Raw genomic sequence first — 25822 nt, forward strand, 5'->3', positions numbered from 1 at the left:
TGCGGATCCGGGGGTCATTTTGGGGGGATTTGGGGCTTTTCGGGGAGCAGCGAGCAGGGGGTGTGCCAGAGGGGGCGTGGCTTAGCTCCGATGGGCGTGGCAGAGGGCGTATCCCCCGCGGGGGGCGGGGCCGGCTCTCGCCATCTTGGCGCGGAGCGGCCGCACCCGGCTCGGCCCCGGCGCTCGGCCCGGGGCGGGCGCTGCCCCGCCCGGCATGCGGGGCCCGCCAGCCGCCCGGGACCTGCTGGACGACGCGGACAACGAGGAGGATGTGTCGGGTAGGCGGCGGCGGCGGGCGGGGGGCACGGGCGGGGCGGTGGCATCGCTCCCCGTGGGTCCGGCCGTGCCGCGGGCGCTCCCCGCTATCCGCGCTCCCCGGACCGGAGCGGTCTGTGCCGGCTCCTCGGTAGCCGGTTCCCTCTCGGGCCGTGCCCGTGGACCGGCTGGTTCCCCGGGCTGGGCTTGGTGCAGCGATGCCCACCCTGTCAGACCTAAAGCAGCACAGCATGAATCAGTGAATCATGGAATCCCAGGATGGGTTGGGAGGGATCTTAAAGAGCATCCAGTGCCACCGCCTGCCACGGGCAGGGACACCTTCCACTATCCCAGGTTGCTCCAAGCCCTGTCCAACCTGGCCTTGAACACTTCCAGGGATGGAGCATCCAGAGCTTCTCTGGGCAGCCTGTGCCAGGGCCTCAGAAGTCAAGTGATCAATACGTCCTGGCCACCCCAAAGTGGTGTTGCTGTGTGAGCTCAGAAATCAAAAATAAAGACACAGGCCTAAAGCTGTGTGGAGACTGGCTGGGATGCACTGGGTTTGGGGAGATAATGATGGGAAGGGGAGGCGTGCACTGGCATCAGTGCCTCTGCCCAGGGCTGGGTCCCTGAGCTGGTGAGAGCAGCCCAGAACAGCCTGGCAGCTGTGGCACCCATTTTCCTCATGAACCCTTCCTCTCCTCCACTCACTGTGTTTTTGTGAGCTCTACCTGGGATCAGAAAGGTAAAAGCCAAGTGCTTTTACCTTGCAGGAGAGGCCACAGAGCTCTGACTCCTGTGGCCTGAAGCTGCTGCTCAGGTGTGCTCCTCTGTCGTGGTGAGCATGGTGTCCTGTGCCTGTGCAGTCTGTCCATGTGAGCTGTCCCTTTTGTCCCCAGAAGAAGATGATGGGGTGCTGGAAGGATTGGATGAGTTTTTTGCAGAAGACCAGGTTGTGGTACAGAAAAAGAAGAAATCCAAGAAGCTGAAAGATGGCAAGGCTGCCAAAATCAAGAGGAGGAAGAAGGAGGTAACACTGCATTTTCTCATAGGGCTGGGGCTCCTCAGCTGTGGCGCAGAGGCAGCAGCTCAGTGCTGCTGGCAAGCACCTCTTGAGTCTCTGTGGATGGAAAGAAGGGTCATTCTTGGGGTTTTCCCTCACTGAGCAGGTGTTCTCCCAGCCTGGGAAGGTGTCTCTTTTGCCCCTGGTGTATCTTTCCCAGCTTGGCTGCTCAGGAGTGGCAGTGTGCCCTGTCTGGGGAGCAGCTGTGCAGAGAAGGTGCCTCCATGCCTGCTGGCAGTGATGCAGGCTCCTGCCCCACAGGCACAGCTCAGCTCTCACACTGATGTGTGCAGTGGTACTGTCCAGCCCCATGTGTTGAGCTCCTCCTGCCCAGTGCAGCCTCTGGGGACAGCAGTAAATCTGGCTGCACCAACACAGCATCTGGGGCTCATGTTCCCACAGAGGGAGATGCAAACCACCATGCTGGGACATGATCAGGGCAGGGCTTGGAGGTTTCTGTGGATGCTGGTGTTGGCTGCCCTCATTCCAGCTGTTTGCAATGACATGGTCCAGGGGCCTCGAGGGCTTGGCACAGGGAAGGACTCTCAGGCCTTCTGTAGTAAAAAAACAAAGGTGAGGATCTGTGTCCTCAGGGGTCAGGCCTGAGGCTGCAGTGGAGCTGTGCTGCTGGGTCGAGAAGGCTGCCTGGCACTGCTCACTGATCCTGTGCCACATGGGCTCTGCCTCTCACTGTGCCATCCCCACACAGTGCTGGACACGAGGACAGGAGCAGACATCTTGTGTGCTGGCCCTTTTCCTGCCTGAATGCCAGGCTGCTGGGAAGAAAGGGCGAGCAGTGATGGTTCCTCAGCCCCCCACTTCCCTTGCTGGGGCTGGGGAGAAGCTGCTCACCCAGCACAGCTGGGCACGGCCCCCCTTGCCAAGGGAGCTGTAAACAGAGGGGCTGGATGGGGTATTGCATTGAGGTGCTTGTGCTGTGGGCAGGAGTGTGATGAGCTGCTGGTTTGAAGACAGGCGATTCCATCCTGCACTGCCTCTTGCTGGCCCCAAGGAAGCTTGTTTCCATCGTGGCCATGGTGATGTTCTCTTTCTGCAGATACCACACAGGCCCTCTGCCCCCTCTACCTCTCCCATTCTTAGGCACAGTTTTTTTCTCTATGCTGTTTTCTGAGAGGGAGAAAATAAAACACAACTCCAAGGTGTTTTCGCCTCTGCCCCTTTGGTGTTGCTGCTGACCTGCCTGAGCCCTGCAGCCGTGTGTGCAGCTTGTGCTGAGCTTGGCTGCTGCTGAGCTGGGGGTGGGGAGGAAATAACAGGCTGAGAGCCCCTATTTTTTTAAATTAATGCCTTGTGTGGGCAGCTCTAACCAGATTCCACTTGTGGGAGACTGTCCCCTCCTCTGTCAAAGCCAGGGAGAAGCTGGTGCTGGAGCTGTTGACATGAGGCAACACCCAGGCTGCCCTCGGGGTCAGGGGGTAAAAGATGGGGCTTCCTTTTCCTTCTCGAGGGTTTTGGGGGCAGATGAGCCTTACCCCTGCTAGAGGACTCTCTCTAATGACTTCTTTTTCCCATGGAAAATGGTCTCTGTTTGTAGCCACTCACCCTGGCCGACAGGGCGCTGCCAAGCTCGAAATTGCCAAACTTTGCTGGATTTCTCCAGATCTAAACCTGCCAGCAACTAGGACCAGGCAAGCCCTTAGAGCCCCAAATGCCACCTTTTTTCTGATACCCAGACCCTGGGGAAATTACTTCTTCTTCCCATGGAAAATGGCCTCCATTTGCAGCCACTCGCTCTGGCCGACAGGGTGGTGTCAAGCTAGAAATGGGCAAACTTTGCTGGATTTCTCCAAAACTAAAGCTGCCAGCAACTAGGACCCTGCAAGAGGAGGGTGGGAGTGAAGTGCAGGCTGTGGTGTGAGCCCGGTGCCTGTGCCTGCTGCGATCCCCGGGTGTTGTCTGGGCTGCCCCGCCGCGGGAATTCGCCAGAGCTGGAGGCGAATCCTGCGGAAAAAAACCTGCTCGGAACAGCCCGGCTGTGTTTGGAATCCCAGCACAGGCAGATGAAGGTCCTTGGCAGGGAAGGCAGCGGAGAGGGAGATTCAACCTGTACTGCAGCAGTTCCCATGGAAACCAATTATCCTGTGCCCAATTCCAGCTGTTCCTAACCCTGCTGAAGGAGAGGCGCGGGCTGCTCCGAGCCGGGAGGGACCGGCCGAGCCCCGGGATCAGCATCCCGGGCAGGAGGGGCAGAGGGAGCCGGGATGGGGCTGGGCGCTGTCCGCTGTGCTGGCTGGAGCCTGTCCCTCAGCCCTGCCGAGCTCTGGTGCTTCTCAGTGCCCCCAGGGACCGGCTGGCATCTGGAGGGACCTGGACAAGCGAGGAGGGAACCTCGTGCAGTTCAACAAAACCATGTGCAGGTGCTGCACCTGGATCATGGCAACCCTTGATATCAATCCAGGCTGGGTGATGAGCAGCCCTGCTGAGAAGGGTTTGGGTGTGTTGGTTGGTAGGAGGCTGGATGTCACAGACATCTTTTATGAAAAATCTTTTCTTTAGGATTTTTCCTCCTGAGAAGCTGAGAGGTCTCAGGAACAAAATGTAAAAAATGGTTATCTGCTGCTGTGGAATGCAACAGGTGCATCTGGGATTGGCCCATGTTGGTTGTTTCTAATTAATGGCTAATCAAAGTCAGCTGGCTCAGACTTTCTGTCCGAGCCACAAGCCTTTGTTATTATTCTTTCTTTTTCTATTCTTAGCTAGCCTTCTGATGAAATCCTTTCTTCTATTCTTTTAGTATAGTTTTAATATAATATATATCATAAAATAATAAATCAATCCTTCTGAAACATGGAGTTCAGATCCTCATCTCTTCCCTCATCCTAGGACCCCTGTGAACACGGTCACAGCTGGACATGCCCTGGCCGTGTGTGTTGGCAGCCCAGGGAGTTACCTGAGTGCTCTGCCCAGCAGGCAGCCACATTCCTTGGGGTGGTAATTAGTTCTGTTACAGTCAGTGTTGTGCAGTGGGTCATGATCTCTCTAGAAATAAACAAAAATATCTCCTGGGCAGTCCCTGCTCTGGCTCTTCTAGGAGAGTGTAGCCATCAAAGCCTGCTCCTTTCTGACTGTGTGGAAGGAGAAGGCATCCACTGGAGATGGGCAGTTTCATGTGGGAGGAGAGTGAAGTGGGGACAGGCTTGTTCTTCACTGTCCCTTTCTGTTTTAGGGGAGCAATGATGAAATGTCAGAAAATGAAGAGGAGATGGAGGAGAAATCGGAAAGTGAAGGGAGTGACTATTCTCCCAACAAAAAGAAGAAGAAAAAACTGAAAGACAAGAAGGAGAAAAAGCCAAAACGGAAGAAGAAGGATGAAGAGGAGGATGACAATGAGGATGGAAGTTTAAAGGTACAAAAGAGCTGGTGCTAGTGCCTAAAGCCAGGCTTGGACAAGGGGAGTTGAGGGTTTCAGGGGAAACCCTTGGGTTTGGCAAGGATGAGGTTGCAGGTGTATGACCGGGACAGGAAAAGTTCTATTTCCTTGGTATTTATCTTGAGTGCAGGGAGAAGTTGAGTTTCTTGGAGCTGTGAAACCTGCCAAGGCCTTGCATAGTGTTACATGGTGGGGAGCATTTCCATGGTGCCTTGTTAATTTGTTTCTTGGGACTGCATGAAACATTAATTTGTTAAGCGCTTGCGTGGGCTATTTCATAAATCCCAGAAACAAATCCCTGCATATCACTGACTAGGGAGATATGGAGCACATGACAGAGCCAGCCTTGTGCTGCTCATCTGCAGAGTTTGTATTAATGATGACTCTCTAAATCTCCAGGAGCCCAAGAGCTCAGCCCAGCTCATGGAGGAATGGGGTCTCGATGACGTAGATTACGTTTTCTCAGAAGAGGATTACCATACTCTGACGAATTACAAAGCTTTCAGCCAGTTCCTCAGGTAGGGAACTGTGATCCTGGTGGTTGGGGGCATTGCTCAGTCAGCAGATGAAGTTGTGAAGTCAGTTCTGCATCACCAGCTCCTTGTCGCTTCTTCCTCCCAACTCAGTCCTCAGAACTCCATTTATTTGGAGGATTGACTCGAAAACAGCTGAAGCATTTGTCTCTCCTGCTCTCCAAACCCCCATATTTTGTTATGCTTATCTGAAAAGTTTAATGAGAAGAACAGTGTTAATGAATTTCCAAAGCCCAATATTTTGTGTATGCTTATTTGAAAAGTTTAATGAGAAAAACAGTGTTAATGAATTTCTGCTTGCACCACGAGCCTTTCAGAGCCCAGCAGGTATTTCAGGGAAGGGAAGTCTCGGAGGAGATTTAGGTGTGCTCCCCCTTGCCTACGTTTGCTTGAGGAAGCTCTGCTTTCTGCTGCCTCCCCATGAAACTCCTGCTGGGAATTTCCCACATCTTTTGGGCTGAAGTACCACATCTTACGCTGCCACATCTTCTCTGCTGAAGCACCAGCACGTGAGTGCAGGAGCAGACACGCAGCACAGCGCTGCTAATCGTGGTTCTCCCTCTCCCCTGCAGGCCTCTGATTGCCAAGAAGAACCCCAAGATCCCCATGTCCAAGATGATGACGGTGCTGGGTGCCAAGTGGCGAGAGTTCAGTGCCAACAACCCCTTCAAGGGCAGCTCGGCGGCGGCGGCTGCGGCCGCTGTGGCTGCAGCTGTGGAGACTGTCACCATCTCCCCAGCACTCCCTGCCAGCCCCCAGCCCTCTGCCCTGCCCACTGTCATCAGGAAGGCCAAGACCAAGGAGGGAAAGGGTGGGTAGCACTTGTGGGGGGCTGCTCTTGCCAGCAGAGCTGGCACAAGGCTGCAGAGCGCAAGTGTCAGCAAACCAGGGAGGAAAAGAGGGTTCCAGAAGGTAATAGCCAGGTCTCATGAGCTCTTGGAGGTCTATTACTCACCTAAGATAGCTCAGCTACTTTTGGAGGCATAAAATCAGCAGGATGGCTTCTGTTGCAGTGTTGGAAATGAAAAGGTTTAATAAATGGCAAAATAACAAACAGAGAAAAACCGAGCTAGGTGCAAGAGGTTCTTGCTTCTGGTAAAACACCTCACAAAAGCCATTGGTTTCTTTGTTCTCTTCTTTTTCTAGTAAATTGCCTAGGTGGGACTTTTTGGCTTCTGTCCAATTAGCTGTCCTTAAGTTTGAGGTGAAGGCTCTTAGGCTTCACCTAAGATGTCTTTTTACCCTGTTGAAGAGAGAAACTTCTGGGCTTCTTTCCTTTTTAAAGGGACAAAAGATAGTTTTGTCAACAGGGGGCACATTTCTATACCAGAGTGGTGTCTGCAGCTCCTGCTGGCCTTGCAGAGGTCCTTGAACCGCTTCATGGTTCATGAACCATGGCAGATCAAGCCTCTGGGTCTGCTGGATGTTTGGTAGTTTGTGGCAATTAATTAAGCTGAGCAGTAGTGGGAAAGTAGAGGGATCTCCCTTTGTGCTGTGTTCTGCCTTGGGAAGGTGCTGTTCTGCTGTGCTGGGGGGTGATTTTGGGTGACAGTTGTTTATAGAGTAACAGACAAGTTTTCCATTTCTTCAGGTCCAGGTGTACGGAAGAAAATCAAGGGCTCCAAAGACGGGAAGAAAAAGGGGAAAGGGAAAAAGATGGCAGGCTTGAAATTTCGGTTTGGAGGAATCTCCAGCAAAAGGAAAAAGGGCTCCTCTGTAAGTTTGTGGGGCTTTGGGTCTGGGAGGGAGGTACTGGGACAAACCCTTGTTGGGGAGGTACACCCACCCCATGTCAGGGGTGTCACAGCCTCACTTGTGCCCCTCTTTGGGGCCTTGATCAACACATCCCCTTGCACCCCTGTCCAGGCTCAGATTTGTGAGACTCGTGTCTGGCCACAGCTTTTGCTAAAACCACGTGACCCTGTTTACTTTCAGCAGTGATAATGCCATCATTTCAGATTTCATTTGCAAAGGAATTCTTCAGGGCTTGCACTGCAGCTGAACCGTGCATCACAGAGAATGCTGGGATGCTTTAATTGCATTAGCAGGGCCTGCCCACGGCAGCTGGAGTCCCGTGGCATTGCCTGGGATGCTGGAGCTGCCCAGCCACAGCACACTGGGCTCTTCTCAGTGCACCAGTATCAGGAGTGTTTCAAGGAGTTAACAGCATTTTAAAGAATAATTTCCTTAGATAATAGTGACTGGGGGTGGGGCTCTTCTAGGTGTTGATAATATTGGTCAAACCCCCTCAGGTCACTCTGTTGCAGTTCCAGCTCTAATTTCCATAACACAACCTGTTTGCAAGCACATCCATGTGTTGAAGGTTGAAGGGCAGGAGCCACTCATTGCTGCAGATCTTCAGTCATGTATCACAAAAAAATTCCTCCCGTGCTCTAGAGCCACAGGTTCACCTTCCAGAGAGTCACAAAGAGCAGGAGGAGCCTGAGCACCTGGTTAGGATTGTGCAGGCTGGGGATTTGCATGCTTGAATGAGAATTCAGATGCATTATTATGTTTTGACTCCATGGAATGCTGGGCCTGTTTTGACTCCTTTCATGCTGTGGGAATGCCAGGAGTGAATGCCTGCATGCATGGACACAGGAGGGATGGCAGGGCTGAAATGGGTGTCAAAACAGAGAGAGGGAGCGAAGTTCTGCCAGGATCTGGAAAAAGGGGCCTTTGGATGCACAGAGTGGGATTATAGGGTTGTTCCTCTCCAGGAGAACAGTCCCAGCAGTGGAATGACAGCTGGGATGCCAGCACTTGGACTGGGTGTGCTTTGCTTTTTCCCTCTGCAGAGCGAAGAGGAGGAACGGGAAGAATCCGACTTTGACAGTGCCAGCATCAACAGCTCCTCCATGCGCTCTGAGTGCTCAGCTGGCCTGGGGAAGAGAGGGAAGAAGAGGAAAAAGAAAAAGAGGAGTAGGCCATCCTTTGTACTCTGTTCCTGTTCTGTTTGGATTTCCCTGTTCTGATGGTGCTCCCCTGGCCCGTGCGGCTCCGGGCTGTGTCTGGCACTGAGGATGTGCCTGTGCCTGTCTGTGTGAGTGCAGTGTGAGGTGCTCTCTTGGTGTCCAGGCCCTGCTGCTGGGGGGCTCGTGCCTGCCAGGAATTTGTGGGGTTTCAAGGGAAGTGATTTTCTGAGGAGCAGCCCCTGGAGAGGTGTGGCTTGTGGCGAGCTCCCAGCAGGGCAGGGCAGGCTGTGGGTGAGGCTGTGTGAGGGTGAGGGATGTTTTGTCTGTGTGAGGTGTGCAGTCAGGCAGAGGCAGGTGGCAGAGCTGTGGTAGCCATGCAGGGACAGGGAGGCATGTGAGCCATGGAAAGGATCTGTCAGGATCTGCCAGTGGCTGTGTGACCACATTTGTGTGTGCGTCCCTTCATCCCTTCCCAGGTGGATGTTGTGCCATGGCACCTCTGTCCTCGTGCTGCTCTGCAGAGCAGCCCCCTGTGCTGAGCATGTTGCTTTTCTGTCTTGTGTCCTTGTTTGGGATGAGATAGTTCAGATCCAGGCACAACATCCTTTGGCTTCTTAGCTTTTCTGATGGATTTTTGCTTCCAAGAAATGGAAGGGCAGTTTCTGAGCTGGGGATCAGTTAGGGTTTGACACTGGCCAGCCTCCCCATTGGCTGGTAAGGCTGGGCTGGCTGGCTGGCCCCATGTCTGGTGTGTGTGAAGGGAATTGCTTGTGCCTTTGTGGCCTTGTGAGGGCCCTGGTGCTGGAGGTAGGCAGCTCCTGCTGCGTGCTGGAGGAGTGGAAGGTTGGAGTTCCATGCCAGGAGTTTGTGGCAGAGCTGGGAATTGAGATGAGCCATTCTGGCCCTTGCAAGGCCTCGTTCCTCTGCTCCTTTTCCCTTCCATGCTGTGTTGAGAGTGCTCCTGCCTCTGTGCTAGGGAGCCCTGAGGAAGAGCAGAGTAGTCCCAGGAGAGGAGTCCTGTCCTTGGCCATGTCACCCTTGCATGGTGCGTTTGCAGCTGGTGCTGGTGCCTGGGGAGGTTTCTCTGACCGGCCTCCCTTGCAACCTCTCCAGGTTCTGGCATTCTCCATTGAGAGCCTGAAGGAACCAAAGGATGATACAGTGTGGAGAGAGAAAGAGAGACAGAGGTGAGATGATGCTGTGTGCAAAGGTGAACTGTGCTGCTGAGGGACAGAGAGGTAGTGGGAATTAACAGGAGGGGTCTGAGGTGAAATGCTGTCCTTATTTCCTTAACTGTATGGTAGAGGAGCACGTGTCCCATTCCCTCCGGGAGAGCTGGCTGCTCTGCCACCCCTCTGACTGTCCCCTGTCCCTTGCTTGCAGTTGAAGAGGGGGACGGGTACGAGACCGACCACCAGGACTACTGCGAGGTGTGCCAGCAGGGCGGGGAGATCATCCTGTGTGACACCTGCCCCCGCGCCTACCACCTGGTCTGCCTGGACCCCGAGCTGGAGAAGGCCCCCGAGGGCAAGTGGAGCTGCCCCCACTGTGTGAGTGGGGTCGGGGTCCCTTGGGAGTGGGTGGCCTGGTGGGGGAAACCCTCGGGTTACACTGGCTGTGCTTCCCCAGGAGAAGGAGGGCATCCAGTGGGAGCCGAAGGAGGAGGAGGAGGAGGAAGAGGATGGTGGCGAGGAGGAGGAGGAGGAGGATGACCACATGGAGTTCTGCCGGGTGTGTAAGGACGGAGGGGAGCTGCTGTGCTGTGACACCTGCCCGTCCTCCTACCACCTTCACTGCCTGAACCCACCGCTGCCAGAGATCCCAAACGGTGAATGGCTCTGCCCACGCTGTACTGTGAGTGTTACTGCCATTCCCTTTCCTTACTCTGTCCCTGCTCCCACACCTGCCTGCCCTGCCAGTGGCTGCTGCTGCCCCTCACAGCCCTGCTCTGTGCCCCAAACCCCTCCCTGAGGAGTGTCACTGCCAGGTGCATGTGCCTGAGGGTGCAGGGTGGCTCTGGAAGGCTCTGCTGCCTCTGTGGTCTCCCTGTGGGAATTGCTGGCTGGCAGCTTCCCGGCCTGGTTTCTGATGGGATGTCAAGCCTTGTTCCACATGTGGCCTATAAAGAGGGGCCTTTTCTGCCTGGTGGCAAGACCTGTCCCCATGGGGGATGCAGAAGTGTCACGGACACTTCTCAGGCACCCTGTGCTGGCTGCTGTCCGCTCAGCACTGAGGTCCCCCTTCTGCCCCGCCACTTCCCTGTGTCCCCTGGCAGGGTCTCACCTTAAACTCTTCCCTGTTTGCCCCCGTGCCCCCAGTGCCCTCCTTTGAAGGGCAAAGTGCAGCGCATCCTGCACTGGGCCTGGAGGGAGCCGCCGCCCGCCCCGCTGCCCGCTGCCGCCCCGCAGCCGGCGCTGCCGCCGCCCAAGGCGCTGGAGGGGATCCCGGAGCGAGAGTTCTTTGTGAAATGGGCAGGCCTGTCCTACTGGCACTGCTCCTGGGTCAAGGAGCTGCAGGTGAGCCCCTGTGGCGTTGGTGTAAAGCCCCTGCCCAGCCCTGTGCCCGGTGCCCCGGGCTGAGCGTGGCCCTGTCCTGCTGCAGCTGGAGCTGTACCACACCGTGATGTACCGCAACTACCAGCGCAAGAACGACATGGATGAGCCACCGGCCTTTGACTACGGCTCTGGGGACGAGGACAGCCAGAGGGAGAAGAGGAAGAACAAGGACCCCCAGTATGCCAAGATGGAGGAGCGGTTCTACCGCTACGGCATCAAACCTGAGTGGATGATGATCCACCGCATCCTGAACCACAGGTCAGGAGCCTGAGGGAAATTCTGCCATCCTTCTGCAAGGCCAAAACCTTGGGCTGGTGGGATTTCAGCTTCTGGCCTGTGCTGGGGTCTCTGTTGCCTTGGAGGTTTGCTTCTGGGCTGAAGCTGAGGCTGGAAGGGGATCCATGCTGCCTTATTTTCATTTCTGCTATGTTACACATTGAAAATAGAGTTATAACCAATTTCCTAAAGGTGGATGCACAGTGTTCCACTCTTCCCAGTCATACTGTTTGGGTCCTGTTACAGCCTAACCATTCTGTAAATTCTGATGCTGAGGGGAAGAGTTGGAGCATGTGGCCAGCTCTCTTACAGAGCTTTGACATTGATATTTCTTTTCTGTAGAAGAAATTCCCTGTGAATGAGATGTTCTGTGCAGATGGGCTTTCTGCATCGAGTGGCTGGAGACATGTTTTTGTTCAATTTCTACGTTTCAAGTGGCAGCTTGAAATACCAAGCAGCAGCAGCAGCTCTGCTGGAAGGCTGTGTGGCAGGAAAGAACTAAAGCTGCTTGTCTGATTTCATGTGAGCTTTACCTTGGCCACTAACAAGGCAGCAGGTTTCCCTGTAGGCACAGAGTCACATTTGGAAGTGTGTTTATTCTGTTTTTAGTGTGAGCAGAACTTCCTAGAGTGGTGAATGCTGGAGGTGAGAGGGGAAGCACTGGTATCCATCCAGGCCTGGTGAAACAGGGAAATGAGGTTGTTAGTGGAAAGGAAAAGCAGCCTGTAAAGCTTAATGGTTTGACACACTCACAGCTGAATAGACATTTCTGCTGCCAAGTGTTGATATTTTGTTTTTCTACCTCAGTTTGGATGTCCTGGTCTGTAAGTGAAGGCAGAGGATGAAGCATCCAGCTCTGCAGAGGCAGGTCATGGAGAGCTGTTCCCTGGGGCTGATCAGCTTTCTGTGCCCTGTGTTACAGCTTTGATAAGAAGGGAGACATCCATTACCTGATCAAGTGGAAGGACCTGCCCTATGACCAGTGCACCTGGGAGATCGATGACATAGACATCCCCTACTATGAGAACCTCAAACTCCTCTACTGGAACCACAGGTATGAGCCCACAGCTGGGGGAGCTGGGCAGAGCCAGGGCAGCCCCTGCAGAGGTTTGGGGCAAGGGGGACACAGAGGTGCCTCATTTTGAACACATTGACACTGCTTGCAGTGATTTATCTTCAAAGAGCACTGAGGAAGGCTGGCCCTCCTGATGTGCCATTTCAGGGCTGCTGGGCAATCCCACCTGCTCTTTTCCAGCCTGTGCTCCCCTTCCCCTGTGTCTGCACTGCCATGACATTCATGGTCTCTGTGGCCATGCTGCCTGTTTTTGGGGAAAACCAGAGTACTCTGTGTTTGCTGTTCTTCATTCTGGAGACTCTGTGGACTGTTGTGAGGGGAAAATCAGTGAGTGCCCGTGCTAACAGGGCCAGAAGAGCTTCTGTGGGGAGAGGGGAAATGGAGTGTGGGAGGTGTTTCTGTCCCTTGGCTAAGAGAAGAGTAACCCCCTGCCATCCCTGCTGTGTGCTGGATGTCACAGGGAGCTGATGCTGGGGGAGGACACGCGCCCTCTGAAGAAGCTGAACAAGAAAGGGAAAAAGCTGAAAGAGGAGAAGCTGGAAAAGCCTCCAGAAACACCTCTTGTGGATGTGAGTGAGAGTGGTGGGGACTGTGTGGTGGCATGGGAACCTGGAGGGAGGGTGGGCTGTCTGTGCCCTTCTCTGGTTCCTTTGGGGACCCTGTTTCCATTGCAAATTCTGGAGTGGTGTTGCTGTGAGGAGCTGGGGGCTGGGCTGTGCCAGGGACTGTGTTTGTGTCTCTTTTGGAGCTGTTGGATGTTACAAACCTAAAGAGGGATGTGCTTGGCTTCAGGGGAAGGAGGGGCTGGTGGTTTTCACTGCTCTGTGCCGTGGCTCTCCTTTCAGCCTACAGTGAAGTTTGACAAGCAGCCGTGGTACATCGATGCCACGGGAGGCACGCTGCACCCTTACCAGCTGGAAGGGCTGAACTGGCTGAGATTCTCCTGGGCACAAGGGACAGATACAATCCTGGCTGATGAGATGGGGCTAGGGAAGACGGTGCAGACCATTGTGTTCTTGTATTCCCTGTACAAGGAGGTGAGTGGAGCACCCAGCAGCCCCCGGGTGGCTGAGAGCTGCTGGGTACAGGGAGATCAGCCTGGGCTCTGTCTCCTTGAGCAGGGCCACTCAAAAGGGCCATACCTGGTCAGTGCCCCCCTCTCCACCATCATCAACTGGGAGCGTGAGTTTGAGATGTGGGCACCTGACTTCTACGTGGTGACCTACACGGGGGACAAGGAGAGCCGCTCGGTCATCCGGGAAAATGAGTTTTCTTTTGAGGACAACGCCATCCGCAGCGGGAAGAAGGTGTTCCGGATGAAGGTGGGAGCTGAGGCCCCTTCCCTGTAACCATATATTTTCTGAAAAATCCTTTCCTTAGGATTTTTTTTCTCCTGAGAAGCTGAGAGGCCTCAGGAACAAAATGTAAACAATGGTTCTCTGCTGCTGTGGAATGCCACAGGTGCATCTGGGATTGGGCTCATGTGGTTGTTTCTAATTAATGGCCAATCACAGCCCAGCTGTCCAGACTGTCTCAGTCAGTCACAAGCCTTTGTTATCATTCCTTTTCTATTCTTAGCTAGCCTTCTGATGAAATCCTTTCTTCTATTCTTTTAGTATAGTTTTAATATAATATATATAATGAAATAATAAATCAAGCCTTCTGAAACATGGAGTCAGATCCTCGTCTCTTCCCTCATCCTAAGACCTCTGTGAACACCATCACACTTCCCTTTACCTCCCAGTAAGAAAAGCAGAGGAGAATTTGACCTGGAGAGGGTCCCTGATCAGCTTCCCACAGAGGGAAGCTGGCATTGTTTACAAATGTAGAAGATTTGTGATGAGCTTTACAGATTTCTGCCAGAGCTTTTCTATATCTGTAGCCCCCTGCTTGGTTCTCATGTTGGGGTATTCTGCTGGCACAGCTCAGCTCTGTGCCAGGCAGTGCAGCCCTTCTCATCTTGGATCCCATGCAGCAGCAGCAAAGGTGGAGGCTGTCCTGTTGGCTGTTCTTATCCCAGCTTTTCTCTCCCTCTGCTCCTCCAGAAGGAAGCCCAGATCAAGTTCCACGTCCTGCTCACGTCCTATGAGCTGATCACCATTGACCAGGCAGTGCTGGGCTCCATAGAGTGGGCCTGTCTGGTGGTGGATGAAGCACACAGGCTGAAGAACAACCAGTCCAAAGTAGGTGGTGCACCCTGCAGAGTCCACAGTGAAACATTGGTTCCTTGCAGTCCTTGTCACCCAAACTTATTTCTTTTCCAGTTCTTTAGAGTGCTGAATAGCTACAAGATCGATTACAAGCTGCTCCTCACAGGGACTCCGCTCCAGAACAACTTGGAAGAGCTCTTCCACCTGCTCAATTTCCTGACTCCAGAGAGGTTTAAGTAAGTTGCACTTACCCAGGGTGGCTCCTCACGAGCATTGTCTCCTCTTGTGCCTCGAGAACTCTGCCCTGGTTTTTAAGTCATAAAGCTGCAGATCCCTTTGCTTTCACGTGCCCCTGTTGCTTAGTGCCATGGGGCTCTGGCTGCTTCCACAGCAACCTGGAGGGCTTCCTGGAGGAGTTTGCAGACATCTCCAAGGAGGACCAGATCAAAAAGCTCCATGACCTGCTGGGTCCCCACATGCTGCGGCGGCTCAAGGCCGACGTGTTCAAGAACATGCCGGCCAAGACGGAGCTGATCGTGCGCGTGGAGCTGAGCCAGATGCAGAAGTGAGTGATTCCAGGGGTGTCTGGCTTCCCCCCCGGCATGGTGAGGTGTCAGTGGGGATTGAGGGGTCACAGGCACCCTGCTGGCCTGGGGCCTGCTGCAGGAAGAGTGGGAGTACTTTGTGTCTCACCAAGAGGAATGTTCCATGTGGTTGAACTGGGCTCTGTGCAGTCCTTGGGGCGTGGGAGGCTGCCAGTGTGGCTCTGTGGCTCTGGGGGCACAGAGAAAACAATGAATCCCCTTCTCCCATTCCTGGCACTAGGACATGGCCTGTGCTGCTGGCGTGCCTGGGTCAGCCTGGAGCGTTGCTGCTGCCCCTGCTCTGGTTCTGCTGGGCTGACCTGTTCAGCCTCAGTGCCATCTCTTGCAGCTCAGGGCACTTCCAGGAAGGGCCTGTCACTTCTTCCCCCTGGCTGGCACCCAGCAGAGGGTGGTGGTGGAGGTCCTGTGCCCCTCAGTCCATCCCACTGCCAGGGCTGAGATCCCTCCAGAGCAACTGGAAATACCCAGCCCTAGGTGCTGAATTGCTTTTAAAAGCCTCCAGATGTCCCTTTTGCATCTCCAGTGACACTAGGGGGGTTTAATTCAGTGCCCTCCCATTTGTGCCAGTCCCACACCTGCCCCAGCTAACACGGTGCCTGTCCCATCTTCCCTCCTGCAGGAAGTACTACAAATTCATACTGACAAGGAACTTTGAAGCCCTGAATTCGAAAGGCGGTGGGAACCAGGTCTCACTGCTCAACATCATGATGGACCTGAAGAAGTGCTGCAATCACCCATACCTGTTCCCTGTGGCAGCTGTGGTATGTCCCCTGCCTTTGCACCCTTGGACATGTCTCAGAGTGTTGAGTGGCAGCTGCTTCCATAATCCTGCTTTGGTTAACACTGTGGGTTTCCATGCGAGTGGTTTCATACAAGGACTTAATTTTTTGTTTTGGAAATGCAAGTCAAGTCCTCCATGAGGTTAATGCAGGTTGTCCTTGTGAGCATTGACCATGGTACCTTTACAGGAGGCCCCTGTGCTGCCCAATGGATCTTATGATGGGAATTCTTTGGTCAAATCTTCTGGGAAACTGATGCTGCTCCAAAAGATGCTGAAGAAGTTGCGGGATGGCGGTCACAGAGTTCTGATCTTCTCGCAGGTGAGACCAGGGAGGGATAATAATAAATGCCTTTTAAAAGGAATTTGTTTAAATTATGTATGGGAAATTTGTGCTGGGAACAGACAGAAATAGGTGGAATAGCTGGTGACAGCTTCTCCCCCAGGCAGCCACAGCAGTAATGGTGCAAGGGCTGTCCCAGCTCGCTCCTGAGGGACTGCCTGTCGTGTTTAAGAGCTGTTAGCTCAGGATAGAAAAGAGACAACAATCACGAGGCTCCTCTTTGGGGAGGGACAGTCAGACACAATTCCTTCCTGCTGGCAGAGTTGCCTGTAGAAGATGGGATGTGAGTGTTGCTCCTCTGGCTGTGCCTGTTGGCTGTGCTTGCTTTGCTGGCCATGCTGTGCCACCTCCACCGAGACCTCTGGGCTGTGGGCAAGGACCATGCTGGGGCAGGGCAGCTCCCCAGGGGAGGCAGGGCTGTTTGGCCATGCAGACCCTCTCATGCCAGGTTCACCTTGCCCTGTAGATGACAAAGATGCTGGATTTGCTGGAGGATTTCCTCGAGTATGAAGGCTACAAGTACGAGCGCATTGACGGGGGCATCACCGGCGGCCTGCGCCAGGAGGCCATCGACAGGTTCAATGGTACTCACCTTCCTGCCTTGCTGAGGGGGCCATGGGGGGCATGACAGTGTGTGGCCAGCAGCAGGTTGTCTGCCAGTGCCCAGAGCTTGTGCCACACTCACAGGTCTGGCTCCCTGTGGCACGGTGGGGCTGCTCGTACCACGCCGTTGAGCCCTTGAGTTGGTTCCCACGAGGAACCCTGAGTGTGCCAGAAGCTGTTGAGCTGGAGGGGCTCCTGCCCTTCCCTCCAAGACCTCAGCAGCTGACAGAGCTTCCCCTTTGCTCTGGAGCTGGGTTCTGCAGCACCTGGTTCGCAGGGAGTGATGTGTTTTCACTCCTTGACACCCCTGCCTCTTGCTTGTCAGCTTTGGAAGCCATTCTGTCCCTCTGAAATGGTGCTGCTCCTCTCTGTGAGCTGTGCTTCCTTCTGTCTCACCTGTTCCCACCTCTGGGTTTGTCGTTCTCAGCTCCTGGGGCTCAGCAGTTCTGCTTCCTCCTCTCCACCCGCGCCGGTGGTCTGGGCATAAACCTTGCTACGGCCGACACTGTCATTATTTATGATTCTGACTGGAATCCCCACAATGACATCCAGGTTTCTGACTTTCCCTTTTCCTTCCTGTGTAGTAAGTACCTCTCTGGCTGTGCCCTCTCTTTGCACACCCTCACTGGGATTTCAGTATCTGTTCTTGAGAGCTACTGACACTTTCTCCTGTGTTTGTGGGTGTTTCTGCTCAACAGTCCCTTTCCTTCACCCTCTCCTGGCCTCTCTGCAGCCTAGGAGACCCCTGACATATAAAACTGGCTCTCCCCTGTGACATTCTCACTTGTCCTCAACCGGGTGCCTCTCATGCAGCTTGGAGGGTGAGAAGCATGGCCCTGTTGTCCATGTGGCAGGGTGCCACCCTCTCCAGCTCCACCCTCTGCCTGCAGGCGTTCAGCAGAGCTCACCGCATCGGGCAGAACAAGAAGGTGATGATTTACCGCTTCGTGACCAGGGCCTCCGTGGAGGAGCGCATCACCCAGGTGGCCAAGAGGAAGATGATGCTCACACACCTGGTGGTGCGCCCGGGGCTCGGCTCCAAGTCAGGCTCCATGACCAAACAAGAGCTGGATGACATCCTCAAGTTCGGGACAGAAGAACTCTTCAAGGATGATGTGGAAGGTGAGGTGGGAATGCTCTGTGTGGGGCAGGGCTCTCTCTGGATGATGTGGAAGGTGAGGTGGGAATGCTCTGTGTGGGGCAGGGCTCTCTCTGGATGATGTGGAAGGTGAGGTGGGAATGCTCTGTGTGGGGCAGGGCTCTCTCTGGGTGATGTGGAAGGTGAGGTGGGAATGCTCTGTGTGGGGCAGGGCTCTCTCTGAGCTGCTGGGGCTCACTGTTCTCTCCCTGTGCCACAGGCATGGTGTCTCAGGGACAGAGGATTGCAATGCCTGATGCTGTTACCCCTTTCTCGGACACACTGTCAGCAAAAGGGGGTGCAGCAACCCCTGGCATGAAAAAAAAGCATGGTAGCACCCCACCAGGTGTGTAGCCCCTCTTTGCTGGGACTTATCCCCTCACCTGAGCTTGCCTGGCTCTGGAGGAGACTGTCCAGCCCCCTGATCTGTGCTGCTGTTCCCCTTGCTCTGCTCTCAGGTGACAATAAGGATGTAGATGACAGCAGTGTGATCCACTATGATGATGCTGCCATCTCGAAGCTTTTGGACCGAAACCAGGATGCAACGGATGACACGGAGCTGCAGAACATGAATGAGTATCTCAGCTCCTTTAAAGTGGCTCAGTATGTTGTGAGAGAAGAGGATGGTGTGGTAATGTGATCAGTATCATGTCTTACAATCACCCCTTTGTACATCCCCTCCTTGTTCCCTCTGCTCCCTCTCCTGTCCCTGCATGGGGCAGGACCTTCCCTGCTCTCTCTCTCTGCTTGAGCTCCCTGTCTGTGGCTCTGCAGGAGGAGGTGGAACGGGAGATCATCAAGCAAGAGGAGAATGTGGACCCTGACTACTGGGAGAAGCTGCTGCGGCACCATTATGAGCAGCAGCAGGAGGATCTGGCCAGGAACCTGGGGAAGGGGAAGAGAATCCGCAAGCAGGTCAACTACAATGACACCTCTCAGGAGGACCAAGGTACGGCCACAGGTGCTTGGCTTCTGGCTGGGACAGACAGAGCTGTCCCTTGGTGTCTCTCTGCAGTTGGTAGATTGCCTGGATCTGTACTTCCCAGATTCCTAAACTTGTCAGTGTAGAAATTTTCAATTTTTTTTTTTTTCTTTTTATTTGTTGGTCTCTAAACTCTGGTTTTGCTGGAAGAATCTAGGAAAGACATGTCTGCGGGCAAAATATTTCAAAGTTGGTTTTTGTTGCATAACAGAATGTTAATTCTGTAAAAGCTGAGAATGTGATTTCCTGTAGCAGTGTCCCCCTCTCCTGCTGCCTGGCAGTGAATGCCTGTCATACCCACAAGCAGGCTCTGACCTGTCCAGCACATCCCCCCAGGCAGGGTCTTCTAACCCGGCCTCCCTTGTGTTCTGCAGAGTGGCAGGACGAGCTCTCTGACAACCAGTCAGAGTATTCCATTGGCTCTGAGGATGAGGATGAAGACTTTGAAGAGAGGCCAGAAGGCCAGAGTGAGTTGATGTATTTGTTAATACTCCCTGGGATTTGGAAGCATCAGAAATATCTGGGTTGGAGGGACTGGTGTGCCCAGGGCTTCTGTTAGGTGACTGTGTCCCTGCTTTCTATCGGGTGAGGAGCTTTCCAGGGCAGGGGAGGCAGCCAGCTTCTTCCTTGGCCTCTGCAGGACTGTGGTCTGCTCCACCACGGGGACCAGGCATGGTCCTCCCTTGCTTGGGAAGGGCAGAGGAGTGTCCTGGCCTGGGGAGTGGTGGCTGGAAGGGACCCTGCAGTCTGGGCAGATGCTCTGATGGGCTCTGCTCCCATCAGGAGGGAGGGCAGGAAGCCTGGGGCACATGAGGTGTCTTTCCTTGGTGCCTGGCCCATCCATCACTGAGGCTGCTTGGCTCTAGGTGGCAGAAGACAATCACGGAGACAGCTGAAGACTGACAGAGACAAACCTCTCCCTCCTTTGCTGGCAAGAGTTGGGGGGAACATCGAGGTGAGCCTCAGCCAGAGCACGGCCAATGCTGTGCCCGGGCTGCCTGAGGGCTGGATCCCTCTGTGCTGAATCACTGGGACATCAGCCCTGGCCCAGCAACGCCTGTCACAGCTGTGAGGCTCCAGGAAGCCCTGTGTTGCTTGAGGCCACTCTGTCATCCTTTGTTTCCTGCAGGTTCTGGGTTTCAACGCCCGGCAGCGCAAGGCATTCCTGAACGCCATCATGCGCTGGGGAATGCCACCCCAGGATGCCTTCAACTCCCACTGGCTGGTCCGGGATCTGCGAGGGAAGAGTGAGAAGGAGTTCAGGTACAGAGGTCCTGGCAGGCAGGCAGGGCTGGGAGCCTGCACCCCTTCACTGTGGGCTCTTTTTGGGGAGGCAGTGTCTGTTTCATTCTCTTGTTCCCTTCCTGGGGGTGAGACTTTCCTCATCCATGGGTGATGGGATCTTGTGTGTGCTGGGTTGGGCAGGGAGGCCACGGGCCAGGACTGAAGTCTGGCTTGCCTGCAGGGCATATGTGTCCCTGTTTATGAGACATTTGTGTGAGCCTGGGGCCGATGGTGCTGAGACCTTTGCGGACGGCGTTCCCCGGGAAGGGCTGTCTCGCCAGCACGTGCTCACCCGCATCGGGGTCATGTCACTAGTAAGGAAGAAGGTGGGTGAGTAAAATTATGAATGGGCCTTTTCAAGAATGTTCAGGGCACTTTTCCCAATGGGGTGGGTGCAGCAATCCTGCCACTCGGTCATTCTGTGGGTGAGCAGCCTGGACACGCTGACTCCATGGCACCAGGTGGGAATGTCCCTGCTCTGTTTGACCTGACCATGTGTGGCTGTCCCAGGTCCAGGAGTTTGAGCATGTCAATGGGAAGTACAGCACCCCAGACCTGCTTCTTGAGGGCCCAGACAGCAAGAGATCCAGCGAGGTTGTGTCTTCAGATCCCAACACGCCTGTCCCGGCCAGTCCAGCACACACACACACAGGACCAGGGGCCCTCGCAGGTATCCAGGGGGTTGTGGCTGGGGTCTGCCTTGGGAGGCAGGTGGGCCAAGACTCCAGGAGGTTTTGCAGGTGCTTTACCCATCAGATCCTGCTCAACAGCTTCTGAGCTTTGCTTTTCCTACAGACAAAACAGAAGCACAACTGGGGTTCCATGAGGAAAAGGACCCAGTAGAACAGAAGCCCAGGAAGGTGTCTGACAGCCAGGTGAGGTGGCTTTGTTCAGCATCTCCTCCAGGAAGTTTTCCCTGCTCTGCCTGGGAGCTTGGGGTACTCCCTAGGGGGAAGGAAGGGCCAGGCTGATCTGGGATGGGTGCTTGGCCTTTAGGTACCTGCAAGTGCTGAGGTGGAGAGTGAAGAGCCCCCAGAAAGCTGTGACAGCAAGGAGAGGCCAAGGAAAGAGAAGCAAGAGGATTGTGAAAAGGCTGAGCCTTCTTCTGAGCCCCTGGTGAAAGGTGAGGCTGTGTATCTTCTCTGTGTCACTATGGGAAACCTGAATGTGACAAAGTCCTGCAGAAATTCCTGAAAAAACAAGTTGTAAATTGCATGAAATGGTCATTTTGGGGGGCATTTGTTCCTTCAGATGTCTCAAGGAAGAGGGAAAACTAAATGCATTTATTTGATAAAATGCAGAAGGATGTTCTCTTTGAGCATCTTGAATGTACAAACAATAGTTACTTTACCCTAAAAGGGAAACTCTGTCTGGATAAGTAGGTTGTTCCCTGCAGAGCACTTTCCATGTCAAGCATTTCTTGTAGGCCTGTTCCCTCCTGCAGACGAGGGGATTCAAGAGCAAGAGAAGCCTTTGGAGAAGGCAGAGTTGAGCAGCAGCCCAGGGAAGGGAGAGGATAAAGAAGTCAAACCAGGTGAGGCATGAGGTTTTGGAGAGAGAAGAGTGGGAAGAATTCCCAGAGTGAGGCCAGTGCCTGGCACAGTGACAGAGCGTGCCACAGGGTGGTGGCAAAGATGCCACCAGCCCCACTTGGTGCTCAGGAGCTACGAGTGGGAACAAGACCCTGTTGGGGTGGGCACTGCCTGTGTTAACAATGGGACCTGCTGGGAGGGGTTGGTGGCTTTTCCAGCAGTGACTGGCTGTTGCTGGGGCAGGGGTGGATCTAATGGTGGAGCACAATTAGACAGGCCATTTCCTTGTGTTTGCCAAGCAGAGGATGGCAAGGAGGAGGAGAAGGAACCAAGTGATGCCCAGCAAAATGGTGACAAAGAGGAAGAGGAGGAGGGAAAGAAGGATGACAGAAACATAAATTTCAGATTCATGTTCAACATTGCCGACGGTGGCTTCACAGGTAAGAGTGAGAGGTGAGGTGTTGGCCTGTTCTTCAAAGCTGCTGCAGAGGCTCTGAACCTGTTCAAGGAATGTGACCCTGGTGATGGGCCATGGATGGGCTGGTGCTTTGCTGGCAGCAGCAGACCTGGGTCTGCACTGTGCCTGTGCTCCTGGGAGGTTCCATCACTCACCCTGCCCACGTGCTGTGCATTGACCTGCAGTCCAGCTGCCTGACCAGGCTGTCTCCCTTCTGCTTCCACAGAGCTGCACACGCTGTGGCAGAATGAGGAGAGGGCTGCCATGTCCTCTGGCAAGATCTACGACATCTGGCACCGCCGACACGACTACTGGCTGTTGGCAGGAATTGTCACGTACCCTTTGACCTGGCAGAGTGGGAGGCAGCGAGGCTAGAGAGGCCTCTCTGGGGGTGTGGGAGCTGCAGTGATGAGCAGGGAAGAGGGTTTGGGGTCATGGTATCACTGTGGGGTGGTGGGCAGGCTGTTGTCTGGCTGGTTCTGCCCTTGACACTTCTCCCACACCAGTCATGGCTATGCCCGCTGGCAGGACATCCAGAATGACCCACGCTACGTGATCCTGAACGAGCCCTTCAAGTCAGAGATACACAAGGGGAACTACCTTGAGATGAAGAACAAGTTCCTTGCCCGGCGTTTTAAGGCGAGTGGCAGGTCCAGGGCTGGTGAGTCCTTGTTGGTGGGAGGACCAGAGCAGCACCCTGAAGTCAGGGGGGAATTTGCCAGCATCTTCTGTGAGTGAAATGGGGAGTGGACTTTGTAAGGAGCTCTGTTTTTACTGGTTTATAGCGGGGCAGGGTTTGGTCCTGAATCCTTTGTCTTCTGCTCCTCCCAGTTGCTGGAGCAGGCTCTGGTGATCGAGGAGCAGCTGCGGAGGGCGGCGTACCTCAACATGACCCAAGACCCCAGTCACCCGGCCATGGCACTGAACGCGCGGCTGGCAGAAGTGGAGTGCCTTGCTGAGAGCCACCAGCACCTCTCCAAAGAGTCCCTGGCTGGGAACAAGCCTGCCAACGCTGTCCTGCACAAGGGTATGTGCCTGCAGGGCTGGGGGAGTCTGCTCTGAGGCTGGGAAGGGTTCCCCACCCTCACCTGGGGAGCCAAGCCAGCCCCATCTTGTGTTCTCTCAGCCAGGAGCTGCCTGCTCCTCTCAGCTTGCTGGGTCTGACAGCCACCCCCCCAAGTAGCTCCTGCTTTACTTGCAGTGCTGAACCAGCTTGAGGAGCTGCTGAGCGACATGAAGGCTGATGTGACACGCTTGCCCTCCATGCTGTCCCGCATCCCGCCCGTGGCTGCCCGGCTGCAGATGTCAGAGCGGAGCATCCTCAGCCGCCTGGCCACCCGTGGAGGGGATCCAGCTGCCCAGGTCTGTGGGGACGGGCACAGAGCCCTCACTGTGAGGGTCATGGTCAGGGCAGGGCTGCAGGCCTGTGTCTTTTCTCCCTCCTTGCCTCCCCAGGGCTCCTTTGGCTCTGCCCCGATCTTCAACAACAGCTTTGGGCCAAATTTCCGCGGTCCTGGCCCAGGTGGGATTGTCAACTACAGCCAGATGCCTCTGGGACCCTATGTGACTGGTAGGTTGGGGTTTTGCTCTTGGGCAGAGAAATTCAGAGGGTGCATTTGGGTGGTCCAGGAGTGCTGCCAAAGGACACTAGTGAGCAAGGTGTTTCCTCTGTCACCACAGATATTTAGCAGTTCCCATGATTTTTGCCTGCAGCTCCCACTCCTAGCCGAGGTAAGGCTGTGCTTCCTGCTCTGTGTGCTCTGTTTGATGGGGAACCTGAAGGGGTGGGGGGCTAAATGGAAGCTCCATTTTGGGCTGCTCCCCAGTGCCAGTACCTGACTGTGGCCTCTGCCTCAAGCAGTCACAATGGAGGTGGGAGCAGATCCTGCAGCCCATCCCAGGTGGGGTTGGCACGTGGGGAGGGTCCAGATTTGGCTTATGGACAGCCCTCCTCTCTTCTCACAGCAGCCCTGGGGGACAGCCCCCTGTCCCTGGCCACGAGCCGCTGTTGCCAGAGGTCGGCAGGGAAATCGTGCCAGCGTTGCCTGCGTGGAAGCCAAGCTGCTGCTGCCGGCACTGCCGCGCTGTCCCGCTCCCGCTTCAAGTGTGCTTTGCCTGCTGTGGCCCCCGAGGGAGCGGCGGGGCTGGGGGTTTGTGTCCGTGTACATTTTTTGCACTTTCTTATTGAAGACTTGAAGAGTTTGTCTGGGGAAGGTGGGCTGAGGGGAGGGAGGGAGGGAGGGCTGGAGCTGCGGTGTTTGTCTGGTTGTGTTGGCAGGTGTAGGGGTGAGTGGAGGCCAGTGGTGCCATGTCCCGGCCGGCTGTGCTCCCCAGCTTCCCCCTAAGGGCCGTCTCTTCATCCTGGTGGTGTTGGAGCAAGCCCACGCCTGTTGCTGCCCTGCTGGAATCCCTGGCACTGCTGTGGTGTGGCTGAGGGTCCACATGTGCCGGGCTTGGGGCAGGCAGATGGAGGGGATGTGGGTGGGACAGAGGGGACAGCTGGAACTGGGATGGGGATGCCTCGAGCGTGGTGGCACCGGCAGCCGTAAGCAACGCCCCTGCATCCGCTTCGTGCTCTGTGTGTCCCGGTTTCTGTTCTGTGTTTTAATAAATCCTTTGGGAAGGACGCAGTGCAGTCTGGCAGGGGAAGGGGTGGTGGGGGGGCCTGGCCACGGTCTTGGTACCCCTGTTGTCCACACACACATACGTGTCCACAGGAACGTACACAGACATGCACAAGGAGACACAGGGACATGCACACATGGACACAGACAGACATGAGAATGTCATGTATCTACAGTTACTGTTATCTCTGCATGGTGCACATATATATGTACACGTCTACATCACCCCCACACGTGTACCTTTTCATTTACACCTGTGTAGATCTATGTACACATGTGTAGATAGACACAGAACTGTTTCAGATCTACATGTGTGCATATCTATCTTTATGTGAGCATACACAGCTGTAAATACTGATTTATTTAGGTACAGCTACGTGGGTGTGTACCTGTACATATTATATACACATCTGTATATTATACAGGTCTATGTAATGTATTTGTGGTTTTAATAGATGTGTATTTGTGTACATATATACTTGTGAGTGTGTGTGCAGACAGAGGTATGGGTAGATAATGGATATATATACATAGGATAGATCTATCCATGGTATGGATGTATAGATCTGTATTTACAGACGTGTATTGACACATACATGTATGTGTATGTAAGAATACGCATAAATGTGTTTTTAATTTGAATATATGCACATACATGTGTAGATATATCTATATATTTGCACATCTCTATGTCTCCATATCTCTGTATGGCTGTATAGGTGTATTGATCATTGTGTATGTGTACACTGACACACACGTATTTGTAATTTTCATATATTTATACATAAGTGTAGATACAGGTAAAGGTGTATAGCTGTCCTAGACAGAGATAGTATATGTGTGTGTATATTCACAGACAAATATATGTTTGTTATTTCACACACATATATGAATGTGTATCTTTCTGTTTGCACACAAACATTGATGTAGCTCACTAGACAGAGGTACACGTATAGGTAAAGCTGTAGAGGTTTAGCTGCAGGTAAATTCATGTACCTAAAGGTGTAGGGGTGTGGATGTGGCAGGTGTGCACACTGACTCTCAACCAGATACAGAAGAGAGCCCTCTGTGTTTGTACACATGCACATTTATAGTGGGGCTGTAGGTGCAGCCACGGCCACACAGCAGAGAGACACACACACAGCGTGGAGTTCACACTGTGCACAGAGCTCACACTACAGAGCTCACACACACTGCACAAAGCTGAGGGTCTGCACCTACATTTACAGTTTTTATGTTTATCTGTGCACAGAGGAAACTGCG

At 54.2% G+C, this 25822-nt stretch overlaps 1 protein-coding gene across 7 annotated transcripts; it reads left to right on the forward strand.

Annotated features, from left to right (window-relative positions):
* The first annotated feature begins 100 nt into the window (after window positions 1–100).
* CHD5 (chromodomain helicase DNA binding protein 5) lies at window positions 101–24561 on the forward strand. Of its 7 annotated transcripts, none has more exons than XM_054647896.2 (42): window positions 101–278; window positions 1155–1285; window positions 4506–4685; window positions 5109–5227; window positions 5815–6053; window positions 6834–6958; window positions 8041–8164; window positions 9541–9707; window positions 9787–10011; window positions 10476–10673; window positions 10759–10970; window positions 11911–12042; window positions 12524–12632; window positions 12909–13100; window positions 13185–13385; window positions 14109–14246; window positions 14328–14449; window positions 14605–14778; window positions 15438–15579; window positions 15787–15918; window positions 16406–16523; window positions 16970–17094; window positions 17433–17664; window positions 17901–18026; window positions 18139–18311; window positions 18455–18629; window positions 19037–19129; window positions 19529–19617; window positions 19792–19925; window positions 20128–20272; window positions 20457–20616; window positions 20742–20821; window positions 20943–21069; window positions 21373–21480; window positions 21778–21918; window positions 22162–22270; window positions 22442–22574; window positions 22767–22962; window positions 23137–23297; window positions 23391–23505; window positions 23616–23666; window positions 23901–24561. In XM_054647896.2, exons 1-41 carry the CDS (start codon window positions 215–217, stop codon window positions 23621–23623), a joined length of 5874 nt encoding a protein of 1957 aa, XP_054503871.2. In that variant the 5' UTR covers window positions 101–214; the 3' UTR covers window positions 23624–23666; window positions 23901–24561. The 7 variants fall into 7 exon arrangements, with proteins under 7 accessions (XP_054503871.2, XP_077046535.1, XP_054503872.2 ...); XM_077190420.1 differs by having other exon boundaries at window positions 23904–24561; XM_054647897.2 differs by having other exon boundaries at window positions 21781–21918.
* The last annotated feature ends 1261 nt before the right edge of the window (window positions 24562–25822 follow it).

The sequence above is a fragment of the Agelaius phoeniceus genome, chromosome 24 (assembly GCF_051311805.1).
Source record: "Agelaius phoeniceus isolate bAgePho1 chromosome 24, bAgePho1.hap1, whole genome shotgun sequence".
NCBI classification, from domain to species: Eukaryota; Metazoa; Chordata; class Aves; order Passeriformes; family Icteridae; genus Agelaius; species Agelaius phoeniceus.

What these genes read in the sequence shown, in the direction of transcription:
- CHD5 (XM_054647896.2), top strand. Translation starts at nt 215, where the DNA reads ATGCGGGGCCCGCCAGCCGCCCGGGACCTGCTGGACGACGCGGACAAC. An exon ending in AGAAGGTGTTCCGGATGAAG is followed by an intron (nt 13,386 to 14,108) that starts GTGGGAGCTGAG and finishes CTGCTCCTCCAG; the next exon opens with AAGGAAGCCCAGATCAAGTT. An exon ending in TGTTCCCTGTGGCAGCTGTG is followed by an intron (nt 15,580 to 15,786) that starts GTATGTCCCCTG and finishes GTACCTTTACAG; the next exon opens with GAGGCCCCTGTGCTGCCCAA.